Source organism: Rhynchophorus ferrugineus, unplaced genomic scaffold (genome assembly GCF_030347505.1).
Source record: "Rhynchophorus ferrugineus isolate W39M unplaced genomic scaffold, kcgeb_rfMv2 rfM3, whole genome shotgun sequence".
NCBI classification, from domain to species: Eukaryota; Metazoa; Arthropoda; class Insecta; order Coleoptera; family Curculionidae; genus Rhynchophorus; species Rhynchophorus ferrugineus.
The window spans coordinates 34,635,294-34,647,422 of NW_027472582.1; the positions used below are offsets into that span (position 1 = coordinate 34,635,294).

The 12,129-nt window shown below is 31.9% G+C and overlaps 1 protein-coding gene across 6 annotated transcripts in view; it reads left to right on the top strand.

Annotated features, from left to right (window-relative positions):
* Nucleotides 1-4,919, top strand: part of Usp32 (Ubiquitin specific protease 32) — a 65,196-nt gene extending 60,277 nt beyond the window's left edge. For 2 of the 6 annotated variants that reach the window (XM_076399338.1, XM_076399342.1), the window contains exons 25-31: nucleotides 56-245; nucleotides 307-548; nucleotides 609-788; nucleotides 858-1,074; nucleotides 1,864-2,083; nucleotides 2,190-2,365; nucleotides 3,633-4,919. In XM_076399338.1, the coding sequence (XP_076255453.1) occupies nucleotides 56-245; nucleotides 307-548; nucleotides 609-788; nucleotides 858-1,074; nucleotides 1,864-2,083; nucleotides 2,190-2,365; nucleotides 3,633-3,706 (1,299 nt within the window). In that variant the 3' untranslated portion in view covers nucleotides 3,707-4,919. Of the gene's footprint in view, nucleotides 1-55; nucleotides 246-306; nucleotides 549-608; nucleotides 789-857; nucleotides 1,075-1,863; nucleotides 2,084-2,189; nucleotides 2,755-3,632 lie in introns of those variants that run through there. The other 4 variants (XM_076399340.1, XM_076399339.1, XM_076399343.1 and 1 more) reach the window with 4 other exon arrangements.
* Nucleotides 4,920-12,129: the final 7,210 nt, after the last annotated feature.

The window sequence follows — 12,129 nt, forward strand, 5'->3', positions numbered from 1 at the left end:
AAGAATATATATTTCGCATATATTTGGAGGCTTTAATATTATTCATATTTTACAGATAGTTCACCTTAAGCGCTTTGATTATGTAAACAACAAATGGGTTAAAACACAAAAGGCTGTAAATTTTCCTTTTAAAGATTTTGATCCTACAGCCTATCTTGCCTCGGTGCCTCAAGAGACTATTCTTAGACATCGTCAACTATTAGAAGAAAAAATGAAAAAGGATGAAGATGATGAAACAAATCATAGTAAGTAAATGTAGACAAACAGTGATTATGGTATAAAAATGTATCCAAATCTTCAATTAAGGTGATAAAATATTGGAGGACGTTAGTGAAGGTTCCATATCTAGTTCTAGAAGTAGTACCCAATTAATTATAGATAATGATAAAACTCAAGAAGTAATTATTAAATCGCAAGATCATAATTTGGTTACTGTATCATGTAATGGTGAACAGTGCAAGTTGTTAGAGTGTGGCAAAGAAGGAAATAAAGGTTGTACTGCCTCGGAGGAAAATAAAATTAACAATAAAGATGAAGTAAATAACATTGTAATAAAATATATTATATTATCATATAATTCATTCATTACATATTATTATACTTTATAGATTTCTACAAGCACTCCTAAATTAAGACCCGATCGAAATAATAAAGTAAGATCAAGATTAATTTCAACAAGTTTGCTCAAAACGCCCATCATTGACGAACATCTAAAAGATTATCATGAGCATAAATTGCTACCTGGGCAAGATCCTTTTGATTTAAAATATCAACTGTATGCAGTAGTGGTAAATATTATAATTTTAAATTGTATTTATGTACTAGTTCAATAATTAACATGTACCATTAAATTTTAGAGTCATTCTGGTTTACTCAATGGTGGTCATTATATTTCTTATGCCTGCAACCCTAATGGAAACTGGTATTGCTACAATGACAGTTCTTGTAGAGAAGTTATGGCAGAACCAGACATTTCCAAATCTAACCTATCATTAAGCAGTAAGGGATCATCATCAGGATGTACACCATTAGGAAGAAGAAAAAATCCACCAGGTCAGCAACAACAAAGAAAAGGTACAACATGAAAGTTGTTTTATTAAATCCACTAACAATATATATAAATTGGTTTGAAGAGTCTTTTTTTAACAAAAATAGTTTAGTTAATTAAAAGGTGTTGTTAAAAATGTTGTTCATGATCTATCAGCTAGACCCATTTTTTTAAATCCACTACTTTTTCAATCTTTCATTTTTGAAAACTGATTTCGTATCCCGACCATGTCCTATTTAATTGGAAAAAACAAGTCGAAGCTGCATTTTAAGATTATGGAATAAGACTTCTGATTTGAGTATTTCCAAATATTTGTTAATTTGATTTTTCATTACCGATAATAATCGGATATAAATCAGCTTAGAATCCTGTTACGGATACCTAGACAGAGATCCTCGCAGGAAGAATTGAGTTGAACTAGGTGATGTGAGGACTGCCTATGGATGACCCACTAAATACCATCCTATCAGCTGATCCCATGTTCACCACTGAACCACCAAACCAAACGACCCGCGAAACACATTAATTAAACGCTGGGCGGAGAGAGTGTCCATGCTGCGGTAAAAGGGTGGCTAGGTTTTAATTCATAAACAAATTCCTTATCTTTATTCTTAGTCTACTATTCATTAAGTAATTTTTCATCATTAAGCTTTTTTGGCTACCTTGGTCATTTCATCATTTGTCCTTCTTTGGCAAATCTAAATAACCACTTTTATACTAACGCAACACGTTTGTTCAGTGAAAACATGAGCCATGACCTTTATTAAAGACGCTTTATTCACCAAGAAATATAACTAAAATGATATTATATGTAGGAAGTACAGGATCAACGGATTCAGAACGCACCGCTCCACTTGCTACAGTTGATACATCAATAGGTTCATCGGCCAGTATTTTAGATAGTGGAAATGGATCAGAAACTTGTGACCGAACAACAAACAATGGTGGAAATAAAGTTACAAACTCACCATTTGCTGGTAGGCGATCTACAAATAGCAGTACGAGTAGCGTCAACAATATTTCTAATGGATTTAGGTAGGACATGACTTTTTTGTTTTTAACGTTGAAATGCGTATTAACTATATACTGAAGTTCAATCAAGATTAGATTATTTGAATAACTAAATATCCATTTGTTTCAGATGCCCATATAACAATGCTAAAATACCTAAAATCGACACAAGTTCCGCCTACATCTTGTTTTATGAACGATCTGGTCTCGACTATAAACCATATCTGCCTAAGGTGATACCGTCTGCGGATGGTGCTAACCAGCAAAATATTAGCGAAGATATGGATGAAAGCGAGAATGAACTTCGTAAGCAGCTTTGTTCTATACAGTAGTATTTTATTGTGTTTAGTTTGCCTTTGAGTACAAAGCATCAAGTCTGTTAGGCCGGATAACATTAAAATAACATTACCTTTCTGATCTTGTTATATATTTTTTGGGGTTTCCTAAAATCCTCTAACGCACTGTACAGATATTTTTAAAACATATAATATTGAAAATTTTCAGTATATCTTTATCCTAATTATGTTGCTATCATTTTCTTACATATAATATCAAAAGTATATAACTGTAAATATATTTGCAAAGCCATTTTTTATGTTATTTAGAATTATTATATTAATCCAATTAATATATTCTCTTATATATATAATATATATATATATATATATATATATATATATATATATATATATATATATATATATATATATATATATATATATATATATATATATATTTCAAACGAACCCGTTAAAAACGAAAATAATCAGCAAGAAACCTCGATTATAATTTTAAATGATTTTGTATTCATAGTTTCAAGTATTTCAATTACTATCGCATTACTTATATGGTGCTTCAAAATGAATCTTTTATATCGTTTGTCTGGAATTAAGTCTTTGACATGCATTATTACCCAAAAACACAGATATAAGGGAGACTTAAGCGAGTTAATATTTATAACCGAAAGGCATTACTAGTATTTATAACTTTTTACTATCAATTATCATATCAATGAAAATTTAATATTAAGGTGATACCAAGTTTGTATTATATGCCTGTCTTATTTTGTATTTAAAATTATTTAAGTTATCAACATAACATGTAAAACAATTTGGGAATAATATTAAAATGTGTAAATCTACTTGATTATTTACTTGACTATGTGATGAATTATAACTTGTCTTAGTTTTTAGTTCCACATTTTTAATATTTTTAACTGTTATTTGTTGTGTAGTTGGATTATAAATTATAGGTAGTCTTGCATTTTGGGTAAGGTTTGTGAACATGCTTTCTGTCAAATAATATATCATTTTCTTAACATTATAGTTAATAAGTTGTTAAACGTTGTTTGTGAATTAACAGTTATTTGTTAAATGTTTGATTTTTATTTTATTATTAAGTATACCTTTTTGCTTTTATTTCGTGTGATCTGTTAGCATGCGTAGACGTGTAGAGGTGTACTAAAGGTGTTTAATGTTTTGGATTGAAATCTTCTGAACAACGAATTAGTTAAACAGGTTTTTTATTTTCAACATGTTAATGTCGTATATTCAAAATTGAACATTTTTTACAGAAACTACTAGTTCACGAACGGTACCCGAACGTTCGCCTGTTATTAAATGGTTCAGGGACAAATTTTCGACATAACGTTGGATGAAAAGTAAATGGCTAGAAATGCATCTAGAGACTGATTTTTGAAATGAGCCTTGAGCTGTTTTTATTACTCTGTAATTTGATATGTATATATACGCTGTGGTCCAAATTGATGTTAATAAGATACCGAAAAAATGTCATTAATAATTTAACACATAGATGGTTAAAATGTGAAATAAGTAGTTAATGTTTTGGTTTTAAAATCAAATATGACAGGAAATTATAGTAATTATATGATCGTTAAATTATTAAATATTGATTTGGGTCGCAGTATATAGTTGACGGAAATATGGTAATTAAATCTTTTGCACTTTTTTGACATTTTTTCTTCGGTTTTTTTCAGAAATCCATATTTTTTTAACTACAATAAACAAATGCATACAGTGTAATATAAAATGAATCTTTTTATATAAAAGGTAAGGATAAAAAATATATATCCTTATTTTTTCGGAGATTACATGCAACTTTAGTTAAAGATATATTTAGTCATAATATATAATAATGGTTTTCAATATGCTACAATGGTATACATTCATCATTTTACTCAGTTAAGGTATCTATAAACGGCTATGTTTATAAGATTTCCGGCCTAGTATATAAAAATGATTTGTTTCAACGAAATTTTGTTAAAACATTTGAATTTTAATTATTGTTATTTTATAGAAAATATTTTGTTATATTCCGGCATATAAACTAATTGTGCTGAGATAAAAGTTTTATAATTAATGTAATTATTTATTTTGTTACTTTAGTATTATTTAGTTTTTTTAATGACCTAATATTGATTATACTAAATAATTGAGGTTTTTAGTGTTGTATTTACTTATTTTGTTTCATTTCTCTTCAAATGAAGTCATGAAGTTCATGCTACAAGCAATATTTTATGTAACTACTAAAAGCTTTTACAAGAATATTACTGGAAGAAGGTCGTTTTTGAATTAATTTTCTTTAGATTAGGTAAACCAAAGATATTTTATAACTACATTATGTAAATTTGAACAACTATTTTTATGTGCAACATTTTTTGATGTGATCTTATCGAAATATACTAAGCAATGTATAAAATATTCCAACTAGTCTGATATTTCAATAATTTGTAAGATATTTTTATTTGAACACATTGGTGTAAAGTACATATTCCATTTTGAAAGTAATAATGTTATATTATTGGTGCCATTATATTATAAATAAAGCTTGTATATTGTTATTTTTTATTTTATTTTATCCTCAAACAGTTCAGTTCCAACCTTCGTAGGGTGAAGACGTATTTTCAATACGGTCCAAGCTATAAAAAGATACCGTTCTTTAAAAAAACCAGTATTTTATTACGGTTATTTAATTGAGTGTTAAAAACGCATAACAGATACGGCTATCCGTCTCTCAGTGGACCTAAAGTGTAGTGAATACGTGTTTACGTGACCAGACAAAAGGACTGCATCTCATTTTTATTAGTGTTTAAAATTATTTCATCTTATTTTACAACAGTCCTTTTGAAATTCATTTATAGTATTTATAGTAAAAAACTAGTGCTAAAATAACGTAAGTGAAAAATGAAGTGCGTGAAATAAACAATGTATTTATTTTATTTTTTTTTATCCTCTGGAAGTAAATTAAATAAAATATTAAAATATTAAAAAATGGCAAACCATAGCGATTCAACCAAATCACCTGCACACTTTGATATAAGATTAGAACAAACAGCAATAACGCAAACTCCACCATCAGAATGGACTACAGTGATTAACAAAAAACGATTGAGAAGTCCAGAAGAAGAAATCGCGAGGAAACAAACAAGAATCAGTGACTATTGGTTGCAGAAACCGATAGAGACAAAAAACAGTTTTAGCAACCTGTCGGAAGAAATTGAAGAGAACATACAACCAAGCCCTGAAAAAGTTGTTCCCAAACCACCACCAATAACAGTCTATAAGGTAGGATTAATAAAAAACATCCATGACTTATTGAAAACCATTACTACGAACTACACAATTAAAACAGTGAGCTATGAAACAATTAAAATCCAATTGTTCGAAGCGGATCACTTTAAAGTTCTTATAAAAGAATTAGATGAAAGAAACACCCAATACCATACATTCAGGCCAAAATCCGAGAGAACATTTAAATTCGTATTAAAAGGATTACATCACGGGACGGACTTTAACACCATCAAGCTAGCACTAGCTGAAAAAGGCCACGAGGTCGTAAATATTCACAATATACGACATCACACGACAAAAAAACCTCTGCCTATGTTTTATATAGACATAAAACCTAATGGAAATAATAAGACGGTGTATGAAATCACCAAACTGGAAAATAATATTATTAAATGCGAACCACCACATATAAAAAGAATTATACCACAATGCACAAGGTGTCAAGCGCACGGGCACACAAAGACTTACTGTCGCAAATCATATAGATGCGTAAAATGTGCAGGAGAACATAAGACAGGAGATTGTACTCGTAAAGTTCGCGATGAAAAAGTGAAATGTGTTAACTGTAACGGAAATCATCCAGCGAACTACAAGGGTTGCGCAGTTCACAAGCAACTACAGCAGAAACTCTATCCTGCCTTAAGGGAAAAAAGGCATCAACAAAAACAATCCACTACTACCAATCTACCACTACCTACCAGAACAAGTCAACCAGACATAACTTATGCCCAAATAGTTGAAAATGGTTCAGCACAAAAACGAGAGACAATATCTCAACTTACTGAAACTAGCAACATCTCAAGATTAGAAAATATGATGGCCAAACTAATGGATCAAATGAGTACGATGCTTGGTCTACTCACAACCGTCGTAAGCAAACTTGCCTAATGCCTGAAACCAATAGTTACAAAATCGCCGTCTGGAATGCCAATGGGCTCCAACAACACGCCAGGGAACTAAAAATGTTCGTAAATGAACAAAATATTGACGTTATGATGGTTTCCGAAACACACTTTACGGACAAGAATTATCTGAAAGTTCCTAAATATAAGCTTTATCATACAAATCACCCTGATGATAAAGCACATGGAGGTACAGCCATAATAATTCGAGATGATATAAAGCATTTCGAAAAAGAAAAATTCCGCAAAGACTACCTGCAAGCCACCAGTATAACCATAGAGGAAGCCCATGGACCATTAACAATTTCTGCGATTTATTGCCCACCCAAACATAACAACAAGGCAGAACAATTTCAAGAATTCTTCAGTACGTTAGGTAATAGATTTATAGCAGGAGGAGATTATAATGCAAAACATTTAATGTGGGGTTCAAGAATAATAACCTCAAAAGGTAGAGAACTGCTCAAAGCCATAAGGAAAGATAACTTACAATATATCTCTACTGGTGAACCAACATATTGGCCTTCAGACAGAAATAAAAAACCAGATACAATAGATTTCTGTATTACAAAAAATATTGATCCAAAAAAGTGTCAGGCAGAATCATGTTTCGACCTGTCTTCTGATCATTCACCAATAATAGTAACAATTTCTTCAAAAATTACCATCAAAGATAAACCCCCTTCTCTGTGCAATAATAGAACTAACTGGCCCTCATTTAGAGAAAACTTAGACCAAAATATATCTCTAAACTTACCGTTACAAACTGAAATGGATATAGAAATAGCAGCAATAAATCTTACAAAAAATATACAGGAGGCAGCATATTCCGCGACTCCCAAAAGTGAAACATTTCCAAGAAAAAATACACATATATCATGTACAATACAGAAAAAGATAGCAGAAAAAAGAAAGTTACGACGAAATTGGCAACAGCAAAGGACTGAAGAGAATAAAAGAAAATTTAATAGGGCCATAAAAGAGCTGAGAGATCTAATTCAAATTGAACAAAACCAAGGCATTCAAGAATACCTAGAAAACTTGACATCAACTGAGGCTACAGACTATTCGTTGTGGAAAGCAACAAAAAAGCTTAGGAGATCCCAGCAGCATAACCCACCTATTAAAACAAGCGAAAATAATTGGGCGAGAAGCAATAAAGAGAAGGCCGACATTTTCTCAAAACACTTAAAAAATGTTTTTAAACCTTTCCAGTCTCAGCTACATAAAGATGACGAAAATAAAATTACTAGCTTTCTAGATTCGCCATTTCAAATGGATTTACCGCACGAGAAATTAACGGTCAAAAAAGTTAAACATACAATAATGAGAGAGATTAATATTAAAAAAGCTCCTGGTTATGACTTAATTACTGGCAAAATTTTAAAAGAATTATCAGAAAAGGCTATAAAACTATTAACATATATATTTAATGCTATGCTACGAATTAATTACTTCCCTAGCATCTGGAAAGTAGCTAAAATATTAATGATACTTAAACCAGGAAAAATACCAGAAGATGTGACCTCCTACCGACCTATAAGTTTATTACCAATAATCTCGAAAGTTTTCGAGAAATTATACATAAAAAAACTAAACTATATAATAGAAAAAAGAAAAATTATTCCAGAACATCAGTTTGGCTTTCGCAATAAGCATGGGACTATAGAACAAGTGCATAGACTTGTAAACCAAATAAACGCTGACCTAAATGCCAAAAGATATTGTTCGGCTGCTTTCCTAGACATATCTCAGGCTTTTGACAAAGTATGGCATACGGGCTTGCAGGTTAAACTAAAGAAACTTCTCCCTCATCCGGACTATCAGCTACTAAAATCGTATCTCACTGACAGACATTTTATTGTAAATCAAGGCGATGAACATACCGAATTAAATCCCATATATTCAGGAGTTCCGCAAGGTAGTGTACTGGGTCCAGTACTGTATCTTCTGTATACGGCTGATCTGCCCACCACAAAAATAACTACTGTGGCAACATATGCAGATGATACAGCAATCTTAGCATCCCATGAAGATCCAGTCACAGCATCAATAAACCTACAAACCCACCTGGAGCAAATACAATTATGGTTGAAGACATGGCGCATTAAAGCCAATGAATCAAAATCCACGCATATAACGTTTACCCTGCGTAGAAGAACATGTCCACCAGTAAATATCAATCATCGTCAACTCCCCCAAGCAGAGCATGTTAAATATCTTGGTATGCATTTAGATCGACGCCTAACCTGGAAGAAGCACATACTCTCTAAACGGAAACAACTAGGACTAAAATTATATCAAATGTATTGGCTCATTGGGCGCAAATCCAAGTTATCATTAGATAACAAGGTTTTGCTGTATGAGTCTATACTCAAGCCCATTTGGACATATGGAATTCAACTATGGGGTACCGCTAGCAAATCTAATATATCCATCATTCAACGGTTCCAAAATAAGGTGTTGCGTGCCATTGTTGATGCTCCGTACTATATTTCAAATAAAGTGATACAACGCGATATTCCTCTAGAACATATAACGAGTGTAATCCAACGTGTTTGTGTGAAGTACTTCGAAAGAGTGTCAGTGCATCCCAATGTACTCGCTAATCAGCTAAATATGCGACGTGATAGTGAAGTGCGTAGACTAAAACGTTTAACACCACCTGATCTGATTACTGGACATATGTAGAGTTTAGAATAAGCATTAGAATAAGTCTAATTAATTAAGTTAATATTTTATACAGAAGATTGCTTAATGAAGTGATTTTCTACATGCCATGTATATATAATATAAACAGAAGAAATACTTATTGCCAATAGGGCAGATTGTGGACTCACGAAGAGTAATAAAAAAAAAAAAAATTTATCCTTTTCATAGTTTAAATAATATATTGTAATAAATAAACATATTGAAGATTTTAGGGTATTTTCATCATCGTCATTTTACAACCGACACTCGCGGGTAATATCTACTCAACCAATACGCTGTTATTAATTAATACCGCAGGATCGTTTTGAAATTTCGCCATAGTTGGTCATATCAGTCGTAACTGTTCTTGATATTTCTTCGGAGCTATTCGTTATCTTCCACCCCAGTCGATTTCGCCTCTCAACTGTCTCAACTATCTCAACGTTCAAAAATAGAGAATTTTAGTATTGGTTGTAATATTTCCTTTTTATTACATGCACCATCTTAGAGAAGCAAAGTCCTGCATCTTGGCCGATTCGGCTTATTCAGCAGTAGGTGCAACATGCCTATATTACTGATCCCAATACCCAAACTCCTGCATTTGATATAGATCCCGTTGAGATTTACAACAGCAGGCAATCCGCACGTTACCATTACTTTGTCTTTTCTTGATTAATTCTCAAATCATATAGTTCTGCAATGCGACTACATCATGAAGAATCCAACCAACATCCGTCTCAGAAATTATAGCTGTCACCAGCGAACATCAGATCAGTAAAAGAGTTTGTTTCATCATATTGAACGCCATATCTGTTTTTGATATTTTTTCGTATAATTTGATATACTACTAAACATAGTAGTTTTCAACAGAAAAGCAGTGTAGAGACATCACACAGAGGAACACCAGTTCTGTTCTCAAATGAATTTTACCAATTTCGCATCACATAGCTGATGAAATCTCCGTAAGATACTTAATGAAGTTTAATGATTTTTACCGGAACTTGTGCAGGTTCAAAAACTGCCGAAATTGAGGGCCAGGGTATACAGTCGAAAACAGAGTGAAAAGGACAATATCACGCTTTCCGCACTTAATTGCGTCCATAAACTGGCCTAGTGCGAAAATCTGATCTACACTGTACATTGCTGGAGGAATTCCTAGACCTTGTGTAGGGTCATCATGGACCACGAAGAGCTCCCTGTATGGTTCGAAACGCACATTGTGTGACTTTATGAAGGTTCCATCTATTTTTTTGTGTATTATCGTTAGTAGATTTTATTCTACCACTCAATATCCTAAGTGTTTGGTACAACGTTCGATATTCACATTTCGATGCAGTAATTTGCAAATCGGCGGCCACACTATTTCAGTAGGCTTCTCGTCCTAGCTTTAATTGTTACCTAATATGTCAATTTAATTAATGGTATTTCTGGAGATCTATTTGTTTTGCTCATGTTCGTTCTTCTACCACCTGTAAAAAGTTGTCGGATATCCACGGTCTGTAAGAGTCATAATTGCACTGTTGCACAGAGGCAATAATAGTCCAATCTACAATCAGGTCCTTCTATCGTATCCGCTCTTACATTGTTGATAGTCGAACGAAACTGGGAGTTAATCAAAACAAACTTAAGCTTCCAAGTGTCATTAAATTTAAGTACGTACGTAAATGTAATAAACTTCTTCCCATTGAATTTTTTCTGAGCCTGTATGTACATTAAAATTTCCAGCCGAAATATATAAATTAGTCGCTTCTTGAAGTCATCTTTAGCAAAATCGGCGGGCTTGTTTCGGAGTAGTACACGGGATGTGTTCTCACTACTGTGGATCCTGAAAACAAAATAGATACTCATTAATATAATATTGATAAACATTACTATATTGGTACTATTTTTTGTTAAAATTACTATAGTTATTAGCGCTACCGGATATTTTATTATTAAGTTGTTAAAAAAATTAAACGATAGTGCGCAAATAGGAATGGCCTATATAAAATACTATTAAACTATCAATTCTTGTATATAAATACATATACCTCTGAGTTCTTTAGTCTAAAAACCGATCGGCCAGGGTCTTATCTTTAAATAAAATCGGTTTTTACAAAAAAAAAACTAGAAATGTTTGTAGATTTAAATAGGTATTGTATCATTCTGATCACGCTCCACAGAAGGTTTTAATTAAAATTAGGAGCTGTGGCTTATATTTCTCTGTAGTTTTGGAAGTCATAGGTGCCTAATGTTATGCCAGAAACGACACAACATTGTGTTTTCCTATGATCTGGTGCTCTAATCTATAATAATAGTAATAATATAATAATCTATAATAGTAATAGCTAATTCAGGTGCCGTGCGCAATGTTACGGATAATTCATTATCATATGAGTGATATATATAATTATACATAATAGCTCATTATTATAAAAATGTTAAAATTGTAATCCAAACACTTAACTAGCAAATTATTAAATGCTGTTAGATTGGGAAATATAAACGAGAAATAGTTTTCTTGGTTGTTAATAAGATTAATATAAAACTTTAATTATCCCATCAATAAATGTTTCTACTTTTTTTATCTTGTTTAGAAGTTTCATGTAATAGTTATATTATAAATGTATTTTTGTAACTTGTAATAATTGTAAGACGTGATACAGAGTAGGTATATCTCGGCAAGTATGAGCTCCTAAAACTGACGACCCATCCCATTCTTGTTATCAATATTTTGTTTTGAAAAACTAATACATTTTCTGACTGAAAGATACTAAACGACATTATAATGACCAGATCTCTGAACTAATCAAGGAGAGTATCTAATTTTAATGGCTTGAAAATTGTTTTTGAAACAATTTTCCAAGAATAAGTTGAGTTTTTATGACACAAAATTAGCAATACGCTA